General features: G+C 36.1%; 1 protein-coding gene across 1 annotated transcript in view; it reads right to left on the reverse strand.

Annotated features, from left to right (window-relative positions):
- Positions 1 to 24,802, reverse strand: part of LOC140154869 (DISP complex protein LRCH3-like) — a 118,053-nt gene that overhangs the window by 18,507 nt on the left and 74,744 nt on the right. The window contains 12 exon segments of the mRNA XM_072177518.1: positions 1,619 to 1,690; positions 3,077 to 3,189; positions 3,748 to 3,856; positions 4,158 to 4,410; positions 5,189 to 5,266; positions 6,525 to 6,590; positions 7,994 to 8,053; positions 9,411 to 9,485; positions 10,305 to 10,439; positions 17,653 to 17,721; positions 23,220 to 23,392; positions 23,395 to 23,466. Of these exon segments, the coding sequence (XP_072033619.1) occupies positions 1,619 to 1,690; positions 3,077 to 3,189; positions 3,748 to 3,856; positions 4,158 to 4,410; positions 5,189 to 5,266; positions 6,525 to 6,590; positions 7,994 to 8,053; positions 9,411 to 9,485; positions 10,305 to 10,439; positions 17,653 to 17,721; positions 23,220 to 23,392; positions 23,395 to 23,466 (1,275 nt within the window).

The following is a 24,802-nucleotide window of genomic DNA, read 5'->3' on the forward strand; positions in this document are numbered from 1 at the left end:
ATGCCAGATATTTTTTGTTATTGCATTTTTGTTTTTTGCCCCTTTGCAGCCACATAGTTTCCATTTTTTATAACATTGGGGGGAAATAAGTTAAATTTTTAATACGGGTATGTGCAAAAACAAAAAGCTATACATGTATGTCTTCTGAGAAAACCCCTTTATTTCTTTGCCTAAGATTCTGCTATCTGAAACTGCAAATGTATGACAGAAATCCAAATTCAAAAGCATAACAGACATAGTCTTAATAACACGGATCACATCTTATCCAAAGACTAAACCTATTGGGGTGGCTACCTAAGGGTGACTTGTATAACAGTCTTTCTAACACCAAAGTAGACAAAGGCTTGCTAATTAAATGATGAAAATGAAATCAAAATTGCCATGCAAAAATGGGGATGGGATGGAGGTATTAATATATCAGCAATGATAATGACACATAATAATAAACACAGGTAGGATCTCATCTATACAGTTGTACAATGCTATCAGGACAACAAAACTAGACTTTCATAATAAAATCAGACACAAATTTAAAATCGGACAATGCATAATTGTCCAGTGTGTGACATCCTTGATATTGTATTTTTAGTTAACCGAAAGCCAAAAGAGCTATCTTAATTTTGAATGGCCATCTCTGATTGAACCACACACAATTGCATATGACCAAATTACATGTATTCATCATTTTTTGAGAGCATGAAACCAAGCCAAGCTGTTTTAAATTTCTTTACACAATAATGCAAGCCACACCAAATACTTAGTTTTGAGAGCAGGAAAACCACACTATTTTAAAACATTCAGAAATTGTTTTCAGAGCAAGAAAACCAAGCCATTTTGATATTTTATAGCTTTGAAAGCAGGAATAGTAATATACTAAGGGTGTTTTTATTTCCCAATTAAGGCTGACATAAAGTGCTTTTATTATACTTCACCAAAGGAGTAAAGATGCAAGACACCCAATATACAGTTGAAATTTGGTATTAAGATTGAACTGCTTGAAAAATATAGATGGAAGGATATCAAGCTGTAAAGACTAAAGGATAGATTTTGCATGTTTTTGAGTTGTGAAATATTTGGGACCAGCATAAAATATGCAAAATTTGCTATCTTATGTTGCTTTTGAGTGCAAAATAACTTGTTCTAATCCCTATTCCAAAGTCACAAATAATCTCAAATGAAGCACTGAGGCAGCTAATCCACCACATGCTAAGGTAATCCTCCTCATACTTATTTCCCTTTTGATGTCCAAATTTTCTGCACCCATGTGTTATTACCGTGTAATGAAACACATCAAATAATTTGCTTGCAGGAATAAATAACAGGGCAAATAGCCATTTCACTCATGCAAAACTTATAGGCAATAAATGAAAATGAAAATAAAGTGAGCTGTGATAAAAAACAATATAAAGGAATCAAAATAAATACCACAAAAAATAAACATTCCAGTCTGGCTTGTCAGCAGAAAACAAATAAACAAACACACATATCATGCAGTCAAGTTCCATCACATCAAACATAAACAAGCTAATAAAGCAGAGGGTTCTCCAACAACAAAAAGGAATCGGCTAAAAACATCATCAAAGAAATTGAGCAGCCTTTTCAAAGGGCCACCACTTACCGATCGCATTTTCTCTATTAAGTGCATATCCAGTCGACTTCCGTAAGAGTTTTTCCACTGGGGTGGTTTGGTCTAATTTTTTATATTAACCCAAGTTTTAATTTAAAGGACACCCCAGAGAAGAGAAGAGAGAGAAAAATAATAGAGATATAATGGAAATATACAATAAATAATCAAGTCCAAATTAATGAGGATTTAAATTCACATTAGCCATATAGATATACATGTAACTCAAAAATATGTCATGCATGACATTGTTCTTCATAACATGTTGACATGATGCATATCAATTTCACTGTTAGGAGAGAAACATCCATCAAATCTTTTTTTCCACTAATTATGTTAAAATATGTATTGCGAGATTTTGTTTAAAATTTCAAGCAAATTAAAGGGAATGATCCAAAATAATAAGGGTGATTACATAACTGATGCATGCTTGAACCACATTTTGTACTTCATTCTCAAAATTACAAAAAATTACTTGGGCAATTATCGTAGTAGGCTGATGATATGTCATGTAATATATGGGAATAAACAATGCCTTTATTAGATTCCAAAAGACCTTAACACAGATGCCACTTGGTGTTGTCACAATTTCTGAAAAACCTGAAAATGCACTTTTCCCTATTCTTTTACATAGGAAGGGTAGAGCAAAAATGTTCTTGAAATCAGTCAATTTTCCATATAATTTCCTGCAATCAGGAAATTTCCTGAAAAGTGACATCTCTGTCTTAAAAGGTTTAGGAAATATTAAAGGGCATTGGACCTCAACCATTGCCTTTCTTTCCCTAAAAATGTAACAATTTGTCATTGAAAACTGCGCAATAGGCAATTAATGGTATTTAGCCTTAAAGGAGGACGGTCAAATTATAACACCTGCTGTACAATTCATTATAACCTTGATTGAATGGCCTTGACCTGCCATTCCACACCAATATCTTCATAGTGATGAGGTAAAAGTAGGACTACTGTGATCAGCTCATAAACATTGTAGATTGATATAGAATGACATAAACACAGCTGGGCTCAGCACCTATGTTAACTACACTTAGCATACCGTAAAACCTCGTCTACAAGCATATAGGGTTTTTGATGAAAGCTTAACTTGAACGAATCAGGCGTATATATACCAATACAATAGATTGGTCTTACAATAATACTTGTTTTTATATGCTTGGATCTGTAATTTATTTGCTCAAACTCCATAATGGCGCCTGGAATAATTTAGCTTTCAACAGAAGCACTTTATATGCTTGTAGACGGGGTTTTACGGTATTGCGTGACCGACACATCCTTTTGTGAATTATACGTGGGCATAAGTTGGTGTTTTGCCTACGCACGCAGTAACAAGAAAACAAATAATTCTTGTCTATTATGAGCTGCCAATCAACATATTCTCAGTAAAATTGGCCATGAGATAACCATCTTACAAGTACAACATAAATGATATACACTCACCTTTTTAAGCTGATCTATTCTTTCCATTTCTTCCTTTAGTTTGGACATCTCCCGCTTCACTGTATAGTTTGGTTTATCGGAATTAGCTGGTTTCCCACTGCCTATATTAAAAGCTTTAAATAGAATACCAAGACAAATTGACAGGTATCAGTCTACAAGTATGATCAAGGAAAACAATGCAGCTCACAAGAAAGTATGATGTACCATATTGCAATGACTTTGGGATCCTATGTAAAGGTGAGTGGTAAGATTTTTTCATGTTCTGTTTTCTATCTTACAATGAAGCCTCCCATCAAAATAATCCGTTTCCAAATTTTGAGTTGCATTGCTCCAACGGTTTTGATAAGAGAAGCAAAAGTATGTATAATAATGCCTCATCATAGTACATACTACGCTTTTGTTCACACCATCTAAACGAAACATATATTGGGCGATATTTGAGGTAAAAAGAAAAATATGAGCTTTCTTCTGATACCAAAATCTGTTTTGAAGAGAAAAATGGATGAGGCTGTCAATCTGGTCACACACCTTTAATGAACCTGTATGCTGATCAACTGATGCACAAGAACAATTTCTTAGTACTTACTTAAATTATATCTGCTTAATATCCTACTTCTAGAAATTGGAAATTGAATATAACTCCTAATATAAATAATTTTTATTACGAATACCTGATCTAGGTTTGATGCTGCCAAATGTTGTGTCCTTATATGTGAGAGGTGATGTGGTGGGAACGTTTTCACCAGGGGGTGGTGGTGGTGCTCCTGTAGGACTCCGACTCTGAAAAAAAAGCATATTACATAACAAAATGTCTTTGTTTAGACCACAATAAACAGCAAGTAGTAGTTGCATATTCAAATGTTGTTGTCATGTTTAAGTAAGTCATTAAAGTCTATTTAAAAAATACTGACTTTTCCAAATCAATGCACAAGAGTTTCTTATCTCCTCAAAACACACCTCTTCCCCAATCTTTAGTCTTTTTGATGTCTTGTTGTTGCCTCTTTTCCTCCTTTACTTCTTGCATTCTTTGGCAACAATAATACTTTATAAATCCATTGTTTATTGTTTACATATTACATACCTTGACAAATTCCCTGAGAGCACTTTTCTGTTGATGCTTGGTCATCTGTTTCATCTCTTCTTGTCTCCTCCTTGCCATCTGTGCTTCATGTCTTGCTGCTGAGATATTGCCTGGTTTGGGATGTGTTGGTGGGGGTCCTCCTCCATCGGATGGCGGTGATGTTGATGGTGGTGGGGGTGGATGCTGACTTGGTCGGGTTAGTCTTTCTGGTAGCCTACCATTTGGAAGTTGACCATTGCCATTATGTGCACCACTGAAAGAGTAAAGAAATAGTAGATTTCAATCTTTGAAATGCTAGAAGCAACTTACTACATGTCAGGATTTTATCACAGTGCATTAGAGAGATGCAAACACAAGCAAAATAGCAAAATATTTGACCACAAATAGTACACATTGCAAAGATCTCCCCTACAATGATGGCATTAAGATTTTATGAATTATCCCAAACCAGCCTTTTTTTTGTACATAGTTACAAAGTTGGTGTAAATTGGTTACTGCAAATAAACACCATATCCATTTTGTGGTCTAGAGTGTGTACTCTACCTTGATGAAAACAACTTCCAATATGTGGGTAAAAAGTTGATAGTTTTTCTTTAAATCATGCTATTTAAGGAAAACTGAATAGAAAAACTGGTTTGAAGTATCTTATGGATAAAATAATGGCCATAATATCATACATCGGACATCAAAATCGATTGTTGCCAGGTCAACTGGTTCACACTATCTGTGTTCGGAACCACAATCAAAATGATCACACAACACTATGTCAATGGGTTTCTAACAGGTGTCGAAACCAAAGGTGAACCAGTAACTAAGGTATACAATGATGAATTGACATGTAACTCTTTGAACGGACAAGTGAGAATAAGTTGTACAGTATTATTTTGTACACTCTTATCAGCTACACTGTTATTGCAATTTCACCGTAGTTTCACATTGTAAGTTAAACTTGCTCAAGTGTTAATAAGCAACTAATCTACCTATAAAATAATAATGTGCTCACATGAATTGTCCAATAATCCAATACTTACTTATTATTAACCCTGTTATGGTCGTTGTAATTTTCAGTACCCGCTACTGTTGTTCTTCTCAACGCTCTCCTTTGGCCACTTGGGTAAAAACAATACAATGCCAACAAAGAATTAGCTACATGACTATCTACAAAAAATATTGAACTAAAACCCTTCTGAATGCAAAATGCTAATGACTACCCCTATAAACATAAATGCTAACCCTTCAATAGACAGCAGAATGTATATTCTAAACATAGGTGATGAGCAAGTCAAGTTTTACCAATGATATATAGTAGCTGGCACAGAAGAACAGCACTCTCTTGCAATGATCGACACACACACCCTGTTATAAGCAACATACCGCACGGCTTTGATTTCACTTTGTAACTCTTCATAAGTTGTGAACAAAGCTTTGACTCCAAACATATTTTACCGTTCTGCAGTTATGATTGTGGCATGATTGACTTAGCCAATCAGGACCCACTTCTGTGTGTAAGCATTGTATATGCTCCATGGCTAAGAGAATGCCATTCTTCTCTGCTAGCTAATGTAGTTTTGTCATGTCTAAATTATTTGGCTAAATTTAAAAAAATTATCTGAGACAAATAAACCTAAAAAAGATAGAAAGCACCACTCCAGTCTTTTGACAACATTGTATCATATCTGGTTCACCTTTGTACTTTTAATACCATATATATCTCAGTCATTCACGGCATGAATCAAATTACTGTAGCACAGCTGGTTTTAATACAGTTAGCTGTTTAGGCGCTGTGCTCATTGTTGAGTGTATAAGTGTTGATTAATAATATAACAATTGATCACTGGGTTGCTTCCTATCTCTTAAGGTATTCTCAGTCACTTGTCTCACATAATGATCACTGAAAAAACTCTAGTTTTAGTTGAAAATTCCACCTGCCATGATGGTCACCATCCTCCTTGAGTTGGATCAAAATAATACCAGCTTTTGTACAAAAGAAATAGCATTCCAGACCAGGAAGCATTGAAATCAAATGAACAATTTGTATACATCTTCATTTTTGGAGCATCATCATGATCGTCATAGTACAAATAACGTGTTTGTTGTACCTCTGTTTGCAGCAAATATGCAAATATTTTTGGATGCTACATTTCTTTCCAAGCTTGATAAATCATGCTTTGTGAATCTCATGTGATATGATATCCTGTGCTATGGCTGTACTTTTTAATCCAATTTAAGATTCATATGCTTAAAAACTTGCCAAACTATTTTTATGTTAAGAAATTGCATCATTACAATGAATACGAAGTGCCCAGTTGATTTCTATATTCTTGATCTTGTCAATGCTAATACTTACGGTTTAAATAAACCACTTACATTTCAAGAGAGCCCGGTCTTCTGACAATGTTTTCATTAAAAGATGCAGATGATAACGGTCTAGGCCTGTTAAACATGCAAGGCAATGCAATCCACATGCAATGATGGGTAGGTAGGTAACCAAGGTAACCACGGTAAGCAATGATTCAAAAACAAACAAACATATACGGTTAATTATCACAGCAAACAAAATCATTAACAGTTAATGACTTTTCAGTACTCAATGCTATTATTGGCCTGATGTATTAGACCAGGGAATTTGAACTCCTCTGTTCCATCTTTGTCCATTGTTCATGGAGGGGGATATAGTGTAGCTCCAAGATGATTTCAATGCACCTCTAGTTAACTTTGAATTTAAGTGTGTGTTTGTTTACACAAGGTGGTAATATGCTGGGCTAATACTATTAAGCACACTATAGTCTATCTGGCTTCTTCGAGACAGCGCCCACGTGTGATAGATCATAGATGCACGATCAAAGGTGGAGCATCTGTAGCGCGATGCAGCACAAACTTACTGCACCCTACAGATACACTGACTTTGATTGTGCATGTATCACACACGGATGCTACTTTGTAATACTCATGTATTGAGATACCAATTATTGTTAAAATTTAGCATTTGCTGAAAATGAAGGAGGCTTACTATTTCCATCTCCAGTGATGATACAGTGGGCAGATTCCCTATGGTGTTACCCATTGGGCTATACAGAGTCCAAATTCTCCTGGCTAATTTCTTTGATTAAAACATATTCATACCATTGTTTGAAAACAGCAAACTTGCATTGGAAATGGCTGCTTTATGTATAATATCATATTAACAAAGCATTCAGAATAACTAATCAGTTTCAAAATAATATAATTATAACTTGAAAATACATCTCCCCTTGAAATTTTCAAACAACACAACCATTAAATGTTAAAAGAACTCCACTGGTTTACATAATGTCTTTGAAATAAAAACAAAACAGATCATCAACAATTCTTTTTGCAAATTACTCTACACTGATGAAACTTGTAAAACACTATAGAAAATGGTAACAAAAAACTAAAACAATACAAGTGAGGTACACATACAAAATTCAGGTCACAATCATGTACACTTAAACTTACTAAAAAACTTACTAATATAAATATAACAAATTCAGGTAAAAATGATTTCCCCCAACAAATAAGCACACCCATTTCATACTTTTCACAAAGTTAAAAGAATACATTACTATATTATCCTGTATGATTAACACTTGAACCAAAAAGATGCAAACAGTCAATCAGTTAGTTATTTAGTTTTTGAAAAGAACATAAATTTAATGTAAGAAGTTTCCCTGTCAGAAATGTTATGTCAGGAATCATTCTCAAGAAGTACTCCATGAGCATGTGTATGAGACTCTCACAAAGCTCTTTACCTTAAAATGCTTCTAGATTTTACCAAACCTAAATTTTCTTGTCATTATCTCATAAATTTCACTTACTTGTCAAGGTGTCCTACATTGGCCATAAAGGCCCCTAACGACACGGGTCTGGGTTTATTTCTACAATAGTAACAAGACAAGACAAAGACAAAGACAAAACAGACCAACATTACACAGACAAACAGTAAACACAAGACAATACAGAACAAAGTTTGGAGATCTTAAAAATATCTATTTCATTGTTCTTAACAATTACTTGCATGGCAATGGGAACTTAAGTAATTGTTGATAAATTGAGAATTGGCAAAACACCTCCACTTCTATTACACATTCTTAAACACTTGAGAACGTTCCTGCAATCTTATTGGTTCTTGCCCGTGTGATATGACACGATATAACACCATCCAGCACGTGTGTATCGACGCGATACACATACTCGCTATTTGAACCAATTGGAGGTGCATAGCAACAACAGGACTGATCGATTTTAAGCCCTAGGTAATTCCTTGTAAAATGTAGGATTTAATTTGATTAAAATACTTATGATAGTTTTATTTGAATTGAAGTGTTTAAGAATGAGAATAAAGGTATTGTTTTTAACCGCTGTTGTGCATCTATCGTCTCATAAAACACAGGCGACATCATTATTTTTGGCATAAAATAATGTGGTGAAAAATAATGATGTTGCCCGTGTTATATGAGAAGAGAGATACACTCCAGCTGCTAAAACAATACCTTTATTCTCTAAATAATATGAATTCACCCAGGAAAGATAATAACTAAGAAATATAATAAATACATGTGCAGTTCTTTATTGTTGAACAAAAGAAGTGAAATGATTTGAATTGAGCATCAGCTAAATGTAAGCAACTACAGGGTTACCAACTCTGGCACATATCATGTGATACGCCTATTTATTTGTGCTATAAACATAAAATCTCACAAAGTCTGAAGAAAAAGGATGATAAAAATGATTTTTAAACTTAGTAAAATCCAAAGGCAAATGGATGTGAAACTGCTTGGTTACATCAATGTGCAAATCAAAATGTTGTGGCAGTTAAAACTGATTTTTGCAAGTTTTTTTGCACTACGGATACTACAAAGTAGTATTTTAGCAGTATAATTTTTCAAAAAATTTGCAGATCCAAGCAGTTTTGCAGTTTTTTTTTATATTCCTGGATTCAAAAACTTATATAATAAAGGTTAAAAAGCAAACATTTGCAAGCTTTTCAATCGGGCAGTTTTGAAATTGACTATGAAACGTGCTTAAATAAAACCTTGCAAACATTTGGCAACCCTGGAGTGACTTCACTGTAATTCAAGACCGAATTAAGAAACTAGTTTGCATATGACGTCCTGTCAACCAGACCAAAAATGCTGTACTGCGCAGGTCAGCAACCAATCACGCCGTGCCTTTGGCCTGACGTCAGACGCAAACTAGTCTTTTTAATTCCGTCTTTGATTATATGTGACTTACACAGTATCCAAAGAGAGAGATTGTGATAGCTTAGTTTTGGCACGAGGTGCTGGTATGGGTGGTGGCAATGCGTGTCTACAGACAAAGATGAAAGCAAAGCAAGACAATACAATGCAAAAATGACAAGCAACAATGAGCATAACAATGGCAACACAAACATTGACATGAAGAGTAGTATTCAGTGTTCACTCTGTAAAGACTTAGTCGCCATCACCAGTATTTCACATATGATCCAGTTTTCATATATACCAATCTGATGATGGACATGGTAGAGCTAATCATGACAATTTCACATTTTAGCAAAAGTTTGATCCAGTTAGCAAGAACAGGACTTCAGATCATTATGGCACAATATTGTTGCACCTTGCCACAGAGCTAGCACAAGTCTGCCGAGTTAAATAAATAATTTGATCCAATAGATTGAGTGTGTGAACACTGAGTACTGCAGTGCAGAAACAGATTGACCGATTTTAATAAATGGTTCTACATGCTTATCTGGTCGAGCTTGATTTGAGGAAATAATTCTTGATGCTTGATTTCATCCAAAGTGTTTAGGTGGAAAGTGTTCACTTAGTGTGCATGTCTCCCCCTTCCATGTGTACTAAATGATCAACCATGCCAATAATGTGCAAAGCAGAAAATTCCCTTCCCAGATATTTGAATATGCATCATCCGTGAGTATTAATAATCCAATGCATCCATTCAGTGAATCTTGAACAAAAAGTGCATGATTGATATCATGCAGAACAGAAAGCAGTACGATTTTCCGCATCAATTGTTTAAGTAACCATAAGTGTATGCTTGAAAAATTATACCAATTATAACTCAAATTTTTCTTTCTTTTCAATGGTTACTTACAACATTGAGCATAATGAGAGCTGCTAGCACACTTACTTATTTTTATAGCGATTCAATGATCCTCCCTTCTCAAAGCCGGCCCTTGCAGCAGGCTTAGGGGCGGTCTGAGGAGGAGTGACTTGAGAAGAGGAATGTATGGGGGATGGCGGAGGTGGATCAGCAGGTGCTTCCCTATACAGATGACACATAGCAAGAGATAAAGAGAAAATGACTAGCACAATTACGGCCAAAATATAGTCTCATGTTTTGTGTGTGGGTTATTTCATTGCAACAAACACAATTTTTGTCCTCCTCTGCAAACTTTAGCTCTCTGCTGGGAATTTCTTCCCAAATGACAAGCTAGTTTCCGACTTCATCTTTCTTCTTGACATTTTGTTACTCCTGCAAAAGTTTGCATCTTCCGTTGCTGCAAATTTGCTGCTTTTTTACCACACTGGTAAAATGCATGCAAAACATCAGACTATATATTGGCATTTACATACAATAGTACAAAAGCTAAGACATGGCACAATTTAAAAGCATACAGGTACAATGCAGCATTATAGAAAAAACAACCAAAAAACAAAAAACAATTCAGACCAAAAAGGGGCTGTGAAACCAAAGTAGCACTTCTTCACTCCAAATAACCATGAGAAATTGGTATCTCCAGAAAGAGAAAAAGAACTTCATTTTCTCTTTCAAGTAATCCTGGGCATAAATGATGAAGTTGCATTCAGAATTATCACTATCATTTACAAAGATAGTAGTGCCCCTCTTCTCCATTAATGGACCACTTTCATTACACAGACACACACGGCACAAAAGGATCACTTGTGTCTGTGTAATGCAGCAACACTCTGAGGTTACTTTAGTAAGATACACTAGAAATATCTTTATGTCGTCATCAATGTGCATGTGCAACATGAATTCACAATTGCATGTTTGAATATACGAGCCTGGGCATTGACAATGTGATGACAGAGTTGTTTTTTTGGGGGGGGGGGGGAAAGCTTTTGGAGATTACCAAAATAGTTTGTTGTAATAATATTTCAACAATAAAGAGAAATAAGCAAGTTCCACAGTTGCAAGTAAAAATTGAATCTAGAGTATAGAACCAGAGTATAAAATTTCACTTGCAAGAAAATCAAATTATATATAGTAAAATCACCGGAAATACAGACATACCATTTGACTACAGATCATAATTTGTATAACTTTAGATGTTCACCAACACACAAAGGGTAGGTAAGTTAAAGGGAGTTATACATGCTGAAGATTCCAATGAAGGGTAATGGTCGAATACAAAATATATGAAATATATGAAATATACCAGTCCCAGAGATAACAAACACACAGAAGAGAGGGTATAAAAGGCAAAAAGTCTAATGAAAGTAAATATTTCAGGTAACTTACATTTTGTTCACCTGGGGTTTTCTACTTGTTCGACTGGTGGTATTTGAGGTCAAGAAATAAATGGTATCAGTATAGTGTTGTGACACCTACCTCTCAAATGATCTAACCATTTTCTTCCTACAACTAGTATGACTACACTATTTTCATACTAAATCCTTTTTACCTACCCCATACATATTTCAAAGGAAAAGTTAACGGAATGCAGGAAATTCCATGCTGCAGCATGTAAGCTTATAATAATAAAATAATAAATTTTGGATTTATTTGGATTTAGACTTAAAACTGGTATTTGCTGGATGTCGTTATCACAAAATTGCATACACAAAAAGCATAATCTTACTTTAACTTCCATCCAGGTCATTACCAAATTATAGTGGAATTATCATTTAAAGAACTAAATAAATCACATTTTGCATAAAAATGCACTTACAGATGCAATGTAGGAGTAATGTCCTGCATAATGGATAAATAAGCTGTCAATGTGGGCCGCCATATTGAATTTGAGCTCAGAAGTTGTATTTTACTCATCTTGCTCCAATTTGTAAGCTTTTTTTGCCTCTAATTAACACCCCTTTTGAAAAATGCACCCCAGAATATTAATTATTAACCAAATCATTAATCAAATTCAACAGTTTGAACCACTGGGCAATGTATGCATTTTTGGTTGCAAAAGAATTGAGAATGACTTCAATTTATTTCCAGAAAAAGGTATGCTCCCTATTTGAAGATGAAATTTGTGTTGTGCATTCGTCAGCAATTTTTGTTTGTGTTCAAATACGACAAAGACAGACAATACACATATCAAAGACACTGAGACAACATCTAGAATCTGTTGATAACTGATGATTCAAATGTGAAGTTTAAGCATCACTACAAATTAATTTAATAGCTTGAATCCTAACCTAAGAAGTGAAATATGTCATCTTCAAATCTTTTGAAGGTCTGTAAATTTGAAATTTCCCTCATCATAAGCAGAGTTAGTAAGCTAAAATCAGCAGGCATGCGTAAAAGCAACTTACGGATACGGAGGAAACAAATAGCGCAACATTTCCTCATCTTCATTAGACAGGGGATCAGAGTTTTTCCGGCTGTATGTGAGACACGGGATTAGGCAACATGGATAGACTAGTTAAGCAGAAAGAAAGCTGACAGCAGGCAGGCAGGCAAGGCAAGCAAGCTTATTGTTTGTAGGCCATCAAGTTAGCATGCAAGCAAATTAGTATGAAGAAATTAGGCATTGCTAGCAGGACACATGCAAAGTTGTAGGATTTATTGTTTGTTTACTGTAATTTGAATAACATTTTGTTGACAGGCGAATCAGATCACTCCCTTCATAACTGCATTCATCAGCTATGTCTGTACTTATATTGAGAATATTCAAACAGTACAGGGATGGATTTGGACAGTCAGGGGCTAAATCTCTACTAACACCCCGTTTTTCAAAAACTGGCATGTACAGGCATGGCTCTCTATTGTGGAACCTACAGATGACATCAAAGGATGAAGCACACACTTGTTTCATTTACCAAATTCTATTATGTACCATGGGAAAAACAGAAGTCCAAATTGAATTTTTAGATATATTACCAATCAATTTTATACTACCTACCCCTAATTCCAATACCCCTGCATGCCACCAAGGATTGAACCCATGACCTCATGCAGCAGAGATGAATACCCTAACCACAGGGCCATTCACTCCCATTAAGTTCAATGCACAGTCTAAATCCTAATCCTTTAGTTTGTCCTAGCTAGCAATAAAAGTCAAATTTTAATATTTAGCCAATTTTTGGAAATAAGGGCCCAAAACATGCATTTTTAGGGTGTTTTTCGTACAATCAAGCCCATAGACTTGTACTAAGACTAATTTCAGTTTATGCATTCTAAATTTGGGAAAAGACATATTTCATTCTTTCATCCTGTCCAGCATAAACTGGGTGTAATCCAGACTCTTCACCACAGAGCGGACAGTATCATATCTGAGCAAGAGGACATAGCGGAGGAGAAATCGCACATTAACAGTGCATTAAAGAAGTGCGGTTATCCGAACTGGTCCTTTGACAAAGCTAAGAAAGCGAAAGAAGGGAAATCTAAGAACAGTAACCTGAAAAATACAAACGTCGAGACAAAAGGACAAGTAGTTTTGCCCTCACGTTAAAGGAACTTCCGAAGCCTTACGAAGAATCTTTGGCACCTACGGCATCAGAGTTTGTTTTAAACCCACTCAAACTCTGAGGCAGCTACTTGTCTCACCTAAAGACAAAACTGAGAAGAAAGACATTACGGACCAATTTATTACATCCCCTGTCAGGGGAAAACCCTCTTGGGCCAGTGTTCAGAATCTTACATTGGTGAGACTGAAAGATCTTTGAAAACCAGATTCTCAGAACACCGTCGTCCGAGTACTACCTCGTCGGAAGTCTCCCAGCACATCCACATTGAATCCCCGCCACCAAGTTGATTTGGATGAGGTCAAAATCCTCGACCGGGATGCTAGATACTTTGAAAGGGGTGTGAAGGAGTCAATTTACATCAGAGTCAACCAACCATCTCTCAACCGCGACGGGGGCCGATACAAGTTACCCAGAGTGTACGACCGGGTTTTGGGGTCAAGTGTCCAAAAGGTCACTGATCCCAAAGTTGGGTTGCCAGTCTCCAGATGAAGGTCAAAGTTGTGACCGAAAATTTGAGGTACGTCTTAATTTTGTGTTGAGATCATAAGTTTAAATTTACAATTATATTTCATTCTTATAACCAACCATTTAATTAAAGCGATACAAAAAGTGAAAATTACGGCATATACTCAAGATGTTGAATGCTTTATTCCAAGTCTGTGATTTTTGTGCCTCCATTATCAGAAAACATACTGAAAATGCACGCTTTTGGCTCTTTTTTCAAGAAATTAGCAAAATAGTGAACTTTTTCTTTTATCTCTAATTAGGACTAAATGAATGATTAGGATTGAGTTATGTTTCATTTGGCAGAACTTGATAATATTTTTTTTAATCCCCAAAAAATAGTGCTGTATTTTTCTGGAATGGGGAGTAGTTTTGATTTGGCATGCATTTTTATCCACCATCATGCTCGTAATCATAGATAAGCTTTATTCCCATGGTAACATGACAAGGCCAGGCAGTAACAGTAAGTTTTCTTTGTGCAATCAGTGTCAAGACAAAAAACAACCCCAAAGTTCTATCAAGCTTCTAAAATATTATGGTTAACACAGGCAATGGATTATGAAGTCAGTTAAAATTTGCACATGCAATTTCACAAAGACTTGCAAGGCGGCTAGAAACTCCCGAACATTCCAACAGAAGATATTCACATCATCCTATGATACATTGATGTGAGCCTATTCCACCAGTTGAGCCCAAACTAATGTCAGTAAGTTCGCATACAAATGTACACAGACTGGGAGACATACCGCATTGTTAATAATGAAACTCTTAGGTATTTGATTGTATAATATTTAGGCATAGGAACCTCATGCATTTATAACAATGTTCAAAACCCAAGAGCTAAACTATATAAGTCTAGTTATGAAATTTTGGTATAAAAAATGGGAACCAGCCCACCACTTATTCTCTTTGTAGGATGCTGTGAATATCTCTTTGGATCAGGTCTAGATGTGCAGCAGGCTAGCATGCAGCAGGTTTAACACACTTACAACAATGGATGTTGAAGCAATGGACTGTTTTGAGGAAGAGCACTGCGATGTTGTACAGATGGTTCCACAGTAACATGGTGAAGGGTCATGGTATCGGGATCAATGTGAATTCGCATCTGGGTCTCGGGGAATTTGTGCCTCATGGCAGGTGCCGGTTTTGGTGCCCTTGTGGGTGGTGGGTCCGGTATGCTACGTGGTATGAATGACTGAAATGGGAAATTCTGCTCGCGCTGATTGGGATCAAGAGTGAACGTGAAGGATCTTTGTTTTAGGGATGGACTGGATGGGGAGGAAGAAATAGATGTGTCGTCCATACTTTGAGGGACAGACTGTTGAGAAGGCATGTTAACCTCAAGCATTATGTCTGTGTATGCGCGATGACGCATCACTGGGCTGAGAGGAGGATCCACCTCACTCCCATCATCCTCATCCAGTGGTTCTGCCTCCTCATCTGCATTGGTATAATCCATCTGACCCACATCGGTATAAGCCCTATGTCTCATTACAGGACTTCCTGGGGGGAAATATTCATTTGTTTTGGACACAGGTTCTTCATGGGAGTGTTTTCTTGGCGAAGGAAGTGGCACTGGTGGTTTAGTTTTCTCAACTTTCTCTGTGAATGGATGCTGTTTGTATGGAGGGGTCTCAGGGGTGGGCTGTTTGTATGGAGGGGTCTCAGGGGTGGGAGCAAAGAAAGGTGGTGACTGAGATGATTCACTAGAATGAGATGGAAAATAAACAGGAAATAAAAACAAGTTTATGGATTTGCAGAATACAAACAAGATTTCATCATGAGTGCACAGTTTTCAACCAGGCAATCATGCAACTAACATGCACAACGAGCACTTTCTTCAGATTGTCTGTTTATTGATTATGCAAACCCAATTACATGATGCATACTAGAATGAAGCAATTACATATAAGCAAGTGAGCAAAGCAGGCAAGCAAGCAGATATATATATATATGCAGGGTATCAATGTGGCATGCTATATGGATGGCCTGAATTAGGTCAACACAATTTCTTGCATGAATATCAAGCTATGAATTCCACTCTCCACACATCAATGTACCACTCCACTGTTTCTCCTTCACACATTCACCAATTGTACCTACTATTTACATAATTGTCCTAAAATTTTAACAAATTGTCCTGAAATTTCAATAATTTGATCTAAAATTTCAAAAAATTGACCTAAAGTTTGAACAAACTTTGTCCTAAAATTTATGTAATAAGGTGACAGAACAAACACAAAGATATTAATATGATATGAATGACACAGAAATGTAAGTACATGTGAAAAACATTGCATAGATAGGACATTGATTCAACAGAAAAGTTATAAAAAGACACCCTCTATAATGAACGATTGAAAAATCAATAATTATGGGATGATTAACACTTGTGTAGCCATTCAACAAGACATAATAGTAAACAGATTTCTTAATTGTCATATTATATCATAAAATACAATTAACCACAAATACTTCTAAAATGAAAGCACAACAACAGAAAGGTACAATAAATATGACAACATTTAAAATAAAATGTTTCTCAAAATATATACAATTAAAAAAAAAGTAAATACACAAGTGAAAACAGAAAACATGATACTATACACAAAACGATATTCAAATTTGATGAGATACTTGAATTCAATTGAATATACAATCTGATACATGTACATCTGATGATGTCCATTCAACTAAAATATTACATTATTCAACATCACGGGCCCATTCCACAAAGCCTTAAGATTGATCTTATGATTGATTTACCAGTACTACATATAAACCCCTATTAAATCAGCCTTAACATCAATTGTAAGTCTTTGTGAAATGGGCCCAGATTGGATAAATGTGTGCTTAGTGCCGGTCAGGAATCCCACCACCAATTGTGTATAAAGCAACTACTAAATTATGCTGGAGGGGGAAAATCATTATAATAATTTAAAAATATTATTTGTTGAATATAAGAAAGGCAGGATTTCTTATCAAGTTTCAAAAATACAGGTGCTGTAGAAGTGCAAATGTTCATGATACATTTATTTGTGTGTTTTTCTCAGTCCAAGCAGGTACTGCGAAAATATGAATGTCAAACATATTCCTTATATTATGTGCATAAGTAAATGTCAGGAAGATTAGAATAGAAATGCAAATTTAAACACAATTGAAACGTTTCAAAATCGGCAAAGGACAACAAATGCCTACTTTACAGTTACAGTGCACCTCTTATGCATACATTACATTTCTTACCTCAATTAAATCAGCAACCTGTTTTTGAAACTTGTAACAGAAATTGTTGCCTAGAAATGAAGGACACTTACATGTCACGTGAGTAAGAGGGCGGTCTTCGCTGTGAATCGTTAAAGGAATATGACGACAAGGGTCTCCGTCTAGAACAGGCAGGTAAATCAGGCAGGCAATGCAGGCAGGCAGGCAGTGTTTGGTGGGCGTGAGTGATTAAGATAAAAAACATTCTCATCATATTTAGACAAGTGAAATCAAAAACCAGTGTGATCCATATCATGGTCCTATCCTATCAACACATCATAACTGTCCCATGGTTGACTTTTTTTCAGTCAGCACCATCATACTTTCTCGTGGAACAAACTACGACTTGCCCAAATGATCAGATATCGATTAATTGCTTACTGCAAGCAATCAGAGTATGAATCAAGCTTTGGTTTTGAAACAGCCATATAATTTTGGGCTCAAGTACATATTATGGGTTTTTCTCATTTATGATGTGTTTCAAGGTTTTGTGAAATGGTACCAGTGTTTTGTTTGATATGATAGTGGTTGTGAGAAACCAGTCCACTCAAATAGTGATGAGAATGTGATTGTTATGTGTGACCTGAATGGAGACTTCATTCATATTCTTATGAGTTTGGCTGAATGTAAAATAGTGATTTTAACCAAGAAACAAATCGCTATTCAGCATTCTGCCGACTCATAATGATATTACCGTAACCACGCGGGTATAAGCCCACTCTCGGTTATAAGCCCACCCCTATTTTACAAAATATTTGAGAAACTAGGGTGCACTCGGGTATAAGCCCAGTGCTAATTTTGACCAAATACTACCATCAAATCAATGGTGAATGAATAAATATGACATCTCTTGAACAAATCTTGTTGAATAATTTCATTTTAAGTTTGTTTTTCCTCTTTATTTTGAAGTTTTATTATGCCAATTTATGCTCAAATTTATAAACAACAGTGAGCTACAGTGAACGCAGTTACGATAATGATATGTGAGCAGCTAGGGTATTTCCCCATATCACCCAAACTGGTTTCAGCTTGCTGGAACTTGCGATCTTATAGACCACACGCCGATGCTCCAGGTATGCCCTTAAGCCCCGCCCAGTAGACATGTCTTTGGACAGTTTATAACATCCTTAAGCCTCGCCCACTTGCTGAAATTGGCATTAAAATTTAATCACTTGTAAGTAAACAAAACACCAACAAGAACATGTTTGATAAATTACGACAACCAAGTCATTGCGCTAGATTGCATCAAAATAAATTGATAGCATTGCAAGGTTGTCCTGTACTGTCTGATTCAATTTTTTAATGTTAGTCATTTTTCCATTTTTTTGTTTGACCAAAAAAGCACAAAGTACACAAAAATATTTATGACGGTAGCAGGTCTTTTTTTTAATTATCCTTTTTTACTGAAAAAGAATGTAAGCAAGAAAACATGAAAAAGTCTGTCCCTGTGTTTGTTTACTCTAATAGCATCCCAATTGAATTTGTTTTAACAACCCCATTCATGCATTTCATAATAAAATATCGTAACATGTCAAAACAAGACCATGAAAGGTCATGCACCTGGATTTGCACCATTATCAATTGGCAATGTTTTGTTATTGTTTCAATGTTCAATCAAATGTTTTGCATATCAATGACCTATGCTCTATCAAATTTCCCGGACTGATTTACAGCATGCTTCTATGCTCCGCCCATGCAGTGACCCTCCCGAGTATTGATTGGCTGAATAGCCTGGCTGGGCTGCATGGTCTAAGCACGTGGCATTAGCTAAACCCTGGGCATTTATACCTGGGCCTGGGCCTCGTGGTCTTTCTACAGGGGCCTTCTCCGGTCTGGGAAAAAGTGGTTTGGGAGCATAATTGAAAACATTTTATTGTACATGTACTGGTACATGCATAGCACAAACTTGAGCCGGTTTTAGCTTTTGATACTGGCGTGGTTGGTGGTGGTGGGGGGTTGTGATCTGTGTATGACTGCTAATACAATGACACTGTGCATGTTTTGCTTGACTTGATAACTTTATTATGATCACCTTTTTTAATTAAAAAATCGGGCATAAATATTATACAAATTTAAAAAAAATGTTTAATTTTTTTTCATAATATACTAGCCCTCCCGGGTATAAGCCCACCCCATTTTTTGAGTGAAATCGCCCATCTAGGGGGGTGGGCTTATACCCGGTGGTTACGGTAAGTCACTCAATTGAGTGTGGGTGTGGGGGCAGTTAATGGTAGGCACAGCATGTGTCAGTGGCAATTCTATACTCTATCCAGCTTGCCTAGCAATATATCAGTCATATCAGAGTGCCCGTAATGTATGCTGACATAATGCTAACTTCAACATGGACAGAGTATGAAAACTGTAATACTGTGCAGTTGGTGAAATTGTGATAGTTTTTATGGTCTCCCCTACAAGCAGACTTATCAAGTAATTGATAAATTGTGAACAAAAACATTTCAAACAGTCACAATTTCTTGAAATACTGAGCAATAAAAATAAAAATTGTAGCTTGACCTACTAAATCATAAATCTGTGGTAGCATCGCAAAATCTATAATGACCCAACTACTTTTCTACATTTCAAAATGTGACACGTTCTGAAGAAATCAGTCATAACAGGGTTGTGGATGGAGGTCTGAGGTGAAAATCATATCTTATGAGATTACAAACACTTCAATTCCATTACACAGGGGGCATGGAAGCTTATTGATAAGAGTAAATTTGCTTTTTTGGGGCAATTTCAATAGAAAGTGATTTATTGTCCCTGACATACCCTGTGTCAAATTTCTACCACTTGAACTTGAGCCAACTTGATTTCAAGTTGTTTCTGCAACATTTGGCTACACTGAATCGTGGGTTGGGTAGTTGGATTTTATTGGTGCTTCTTGGATACTCAAGCAATTTACCCCATTATCTGCAAAACAATATACTTGGGGAAGAAAGCAAGTGATGCAGAAGAAAACCAGAGTATCAGGGAAAACCTATGAGAGCGAGTATGGCCCAGAAACCAAACGCACATAAAGCTGTTTGTGAATTGCCGGGCCTTGAACTCGGGACTTCTTTGGTGCAAACTGTGGACAGTTCTTGTGATTTTTTCTTGATAGTTATGACTTTTAGTATGATGTAGGTAAACTGCTAACTTCTCAACCAACAATTCCAAAACCTTCCAAAAACTATACTATTTTATATATTCAAACAGCAAAAACTTGAATGGTGTCAATTTATGATTCCATAAATTTCAGTATCCAGTTATAATAGATTCATTCAGACAAATGTCACACATGGTCTACAAGGTCCCCTCCTTGGCTTTTATAAGAAAATACCACAGTTGTTATGAAATTAATCAGATACTATCTAATAGCCTTAAAGGGTTTTAGCTGCATTAGAATTTGATTATGTCTTGTCTATTATGAAGGGGTCAGAGAGAAGGAAAATTAAGCAGCACTACTGGTATGTGTTGGGTGTATTTGTGTAATTAAAAAATGTTAGCCAACATTATAATATTCATTATTTTTGGATAATACTTTCTGCTAATTTTGGAATTCAGGTAGATTGGACTGGCTCAAATGATGATATCATGATAATGATGATGATTATGACAACTACAAAGATAAACCATTTAAAATCTTGTTTTTCTTCATATCAGGATAACTTCTATGATAAGAGTAACTAGTTATACATTGATCAGTTCCATATCCGCAGGAATTCCAAATCAGCAGGAATTGCGAGATAGTTTTCTTTCTATGCTTGTGAGAATAGACCCAATTTGTATATGAGATGCAGGCCATCTATCCATGCTTCTCAAATTTAAGGTTCAACATCACTATGTAATTATCATTTTTTCAAATTAAATAAATACTAGAAATAAATTTTATGCAACTTGCTTTGCTACGTTGCATTTGATAACATGAAAACTTCATCAGGCATATGATTGGTGGTGGTGATGAAGTCAGGCACATCATATCAGAAGCAATGTAGCAAAGTGAGTTACCAACAATTTATTTACAGTTTGATTTAATTTTAAAAAGTTTTAAATTACTGGATGAATAATCTACGCCAAGATACTACATAATTATGATAATAATTCCGAATAATGGGTGTCCTGCCTATTTGAGCTTGATCAAAGTATTACTACTACTCTGTATTTGTGATAACACTGTGCAATGAAAACATATTACCTGCAGTCAGCACATCAAACAGAAATCATTTCACACCACACCCTCAAAAATCCTTCACAATGTGTGTTTAACAAGATGCATCTCTCATACCCAAAGACACAGTATAATTATACTCCATAGACCAGGGCTCCGCAAATAGTGGCGCGCGCGCCACATGTGGCGCGCCGTGGCTTTCCGAGTGGCGCGCGGCGCCGTTTAGATTAAAAAAATAAATAAATAAACAATGTGATTCCCATGTTATCCTTGTAAAAACATGCTAAAATAGTACAAAATGTTGCACCAAATGGCGGCATTTGCACCTCAAATTAAAAAAAATCAATAGCTTCAGAGGGAGAAAACCCCCCCTATGACTCCCCCGGCGACTTCGCAGCCATTGAGTGGTGCTTTGCAGTTTTTTTTTAATTTCATGTGGCGCTTCAACAAATCTATTTGAGGAAGCCTGCCATAGACTTACTGGTCTATCTGTATGGATGTATGTTCCTTTGGGGATGAGATTATGAGTTGATGGTGCATACCAAGAAATTCCTGTCACAGTGCACAAGTTCCATTGACCTTTCAACCAGATAATACAATAATTGCTCTACCGAAATTGTGCCTACCTGATGCATGATTTCTCATGTACTCAAGTTAACACAAAACTGAGTTGAGCTATTGAGCAGTTTAGATGCCAGTTATGGTAAGTTGTTGGCAGTGTTTGAGGAAATTCATGTACCACACCATTCACAATGATGTAGCATTGACCCAGTGTTTACTCAGAGGCCGTATGTCTCAATTTTGGCCCAGTGAAAATTATTTTTGGCGCAAACAAATTTGCAATACTGTATTACAATTAATCAATTTGGGGAATTACTGAGACAAAATTGGGCCAATTTGGGAAGAAAATGTTTCATTTGGCGCACCCAATTTCCAGAGAGAGTAAACACTGGTGGGTGTATGGTTCATCTGTTGAAAGTACCCATCCATTGTGTCAATTGTGTGAAGGAAACATCATAGGTTAGTCTTCCTTCAACATTGTGATCCATACACACACAGTACTAACGTGAACTGATCAAATGCAATTCAAATGCACGCATGCACAGATGATGAAAAGTTTCAAGTTTTGCTGACTTCCAAAGCTTATCTGTATAGTCGGTTGAGTCCACAGTTGATCGTTTATTTCTCGAGAAAACAAGTCAAATTTCACTCAAAATATAGTAAACATTTGCATAATTTAAGTGTATTTCTTGTACGAGGAAAAAATATTTCCCTCCAAATTTGAATTTAGAAATTTTCACTCTAAATCCTACAATTTCCCTCACAACTTTTATAACAAAACTTGAATCCCTTCACTACACAATCCATAAAAATGCATCTCATGTCTTCGGACATAGTTCAGCAACCTTGTTTTAGGGAATGAGATTACTCAAGCCATGTCCAAAGATGATCACATAAGTGAATACTAACCTGCTTCCAACCTTTGACCCTGATGGTACTGACCCATTCATCTGACTAGCAGCCTCCTGGGCCTTTGTTTTTCTTAATCTCTCTTGTTCCTCCAACCTTAGTGCAGCCTGTCTCATCTCTTCTCGTTGTCTCTTCTGTTCTTCTTCCTCTCGCCGCCTCTGTTCTTCCTGTTGCTCTTTTGTCGGAGTTTCTCTTCCCTTGCTAGTCTTTTCTTCTCTTCGTACACAGCCTTTTGTCTGACTAGTTCCTGTTGAAATTCAAAATTCAAAGGATAATAGTAAAGGGTGAAGGGTTAGACAGTTATTGATGTTAATTGGATGTCTTACAAGGTTGCAAATTTTAAGTCAACATTTTTTGGTCAACCCAACATGCATCACTAATTAATATGACATTTAGTAAGGATGCTGATGTGGATGCACTGAAGAGATAACATTACAGGTTAACTGTGTCCTGCATGTATCTCTCCAACATCCACATCTGTATTTGTTTGTTAAAGGTCCTCAATTTGATTGGGCGCAGCTTCAAAGCATGAGCGTTCAATCAAAGCCCTGGCATACACATACAAGAGTTTTAAAATGCCGCATACATGGGTGTGCTAAACAAATGTCTCAATGTGTTGATGTCACTTACTTGCCAAGATGAAACATACTCTATGCCTAAATACAGGCAGTATCAAAATGATTGGTACCCATCAGGTCTGAATTTTACTGAAAAGCCTGATTCTTCCTAATGACACATTTGATGCTCTGTAACTGACACCAATTTATGACCATTTCTTATCAAAATCTACAAATCGGGTGGATCAAAGGTTACATTTTGATTCAATGGCAGTCTTACCCGTAATCATTGCAAACTGATTAGTACTACCAAGCATTTTTGATACATCCTGTGTAGAACAGTACTTCAAACTTGATATTATAAGAGATCTACAAAGCTGGCATATTTAACATACTGATTTTACAGCATTGAATCTTGCTCATTTACATCCGATATTTTTTAACAAGGTACAATGTGGTAAACCTTCATTGCTGAAATTACACTACAGTGACTAGCAGCAATAAGTGACTGAGCTCTGACCAATGTGAAGGAGGGGTACAAATTGATTTTGAAATAACAATCAAGTTTATAGGTTGACACTTGAACCAAGTTGTATCATTGTACCAACACCAGGGTATAGAAAAAGGCAGTAACGCGGGAACACAGTTCCCAGAAAATGTTAAGAAGTAACAGAAAATAAATGAAGTGACTGGCAAATTGCACATTATTTTCTAATTTTCATGTGTAATTGTCAATTTGTGTTCTCGAATACTCATATTAGTGCCTAAAAATGCTATTTTTATACCTCAGCAAGGATCAGGTTACCTTTAATAGTGACAAACACACTGTTGAAAATGGCAGAAATTTCCTGATTTGCTGAAATTTGTTCAATAGTTCCCAGAAAGGAAAAATTATTCCTAAGCTCTGACCAACACATACCATGCTCTTATTGGACACCCTGCCTTGTGTTGTGAATATCATGGTATATACAGAGGACGAATGGTGCTTTGCCACTAAGGCGTTTCAAAGGGCAAAATCAAACACCA

Source organism: Amphiura filiformis, chromosome 6 (genome assembly GCF_039555335.1).
Source record: "Amphiura filiformis chromosome 6, Afil_fr2py, whole genome shotgun sequence".
Lineage (NCBI taxonomy): Eukaryota > Metazoa > Echinodermata > Ophiuroidea > Amphilepidida > Amphiuridae > Amphiura > Amphiura filiformis.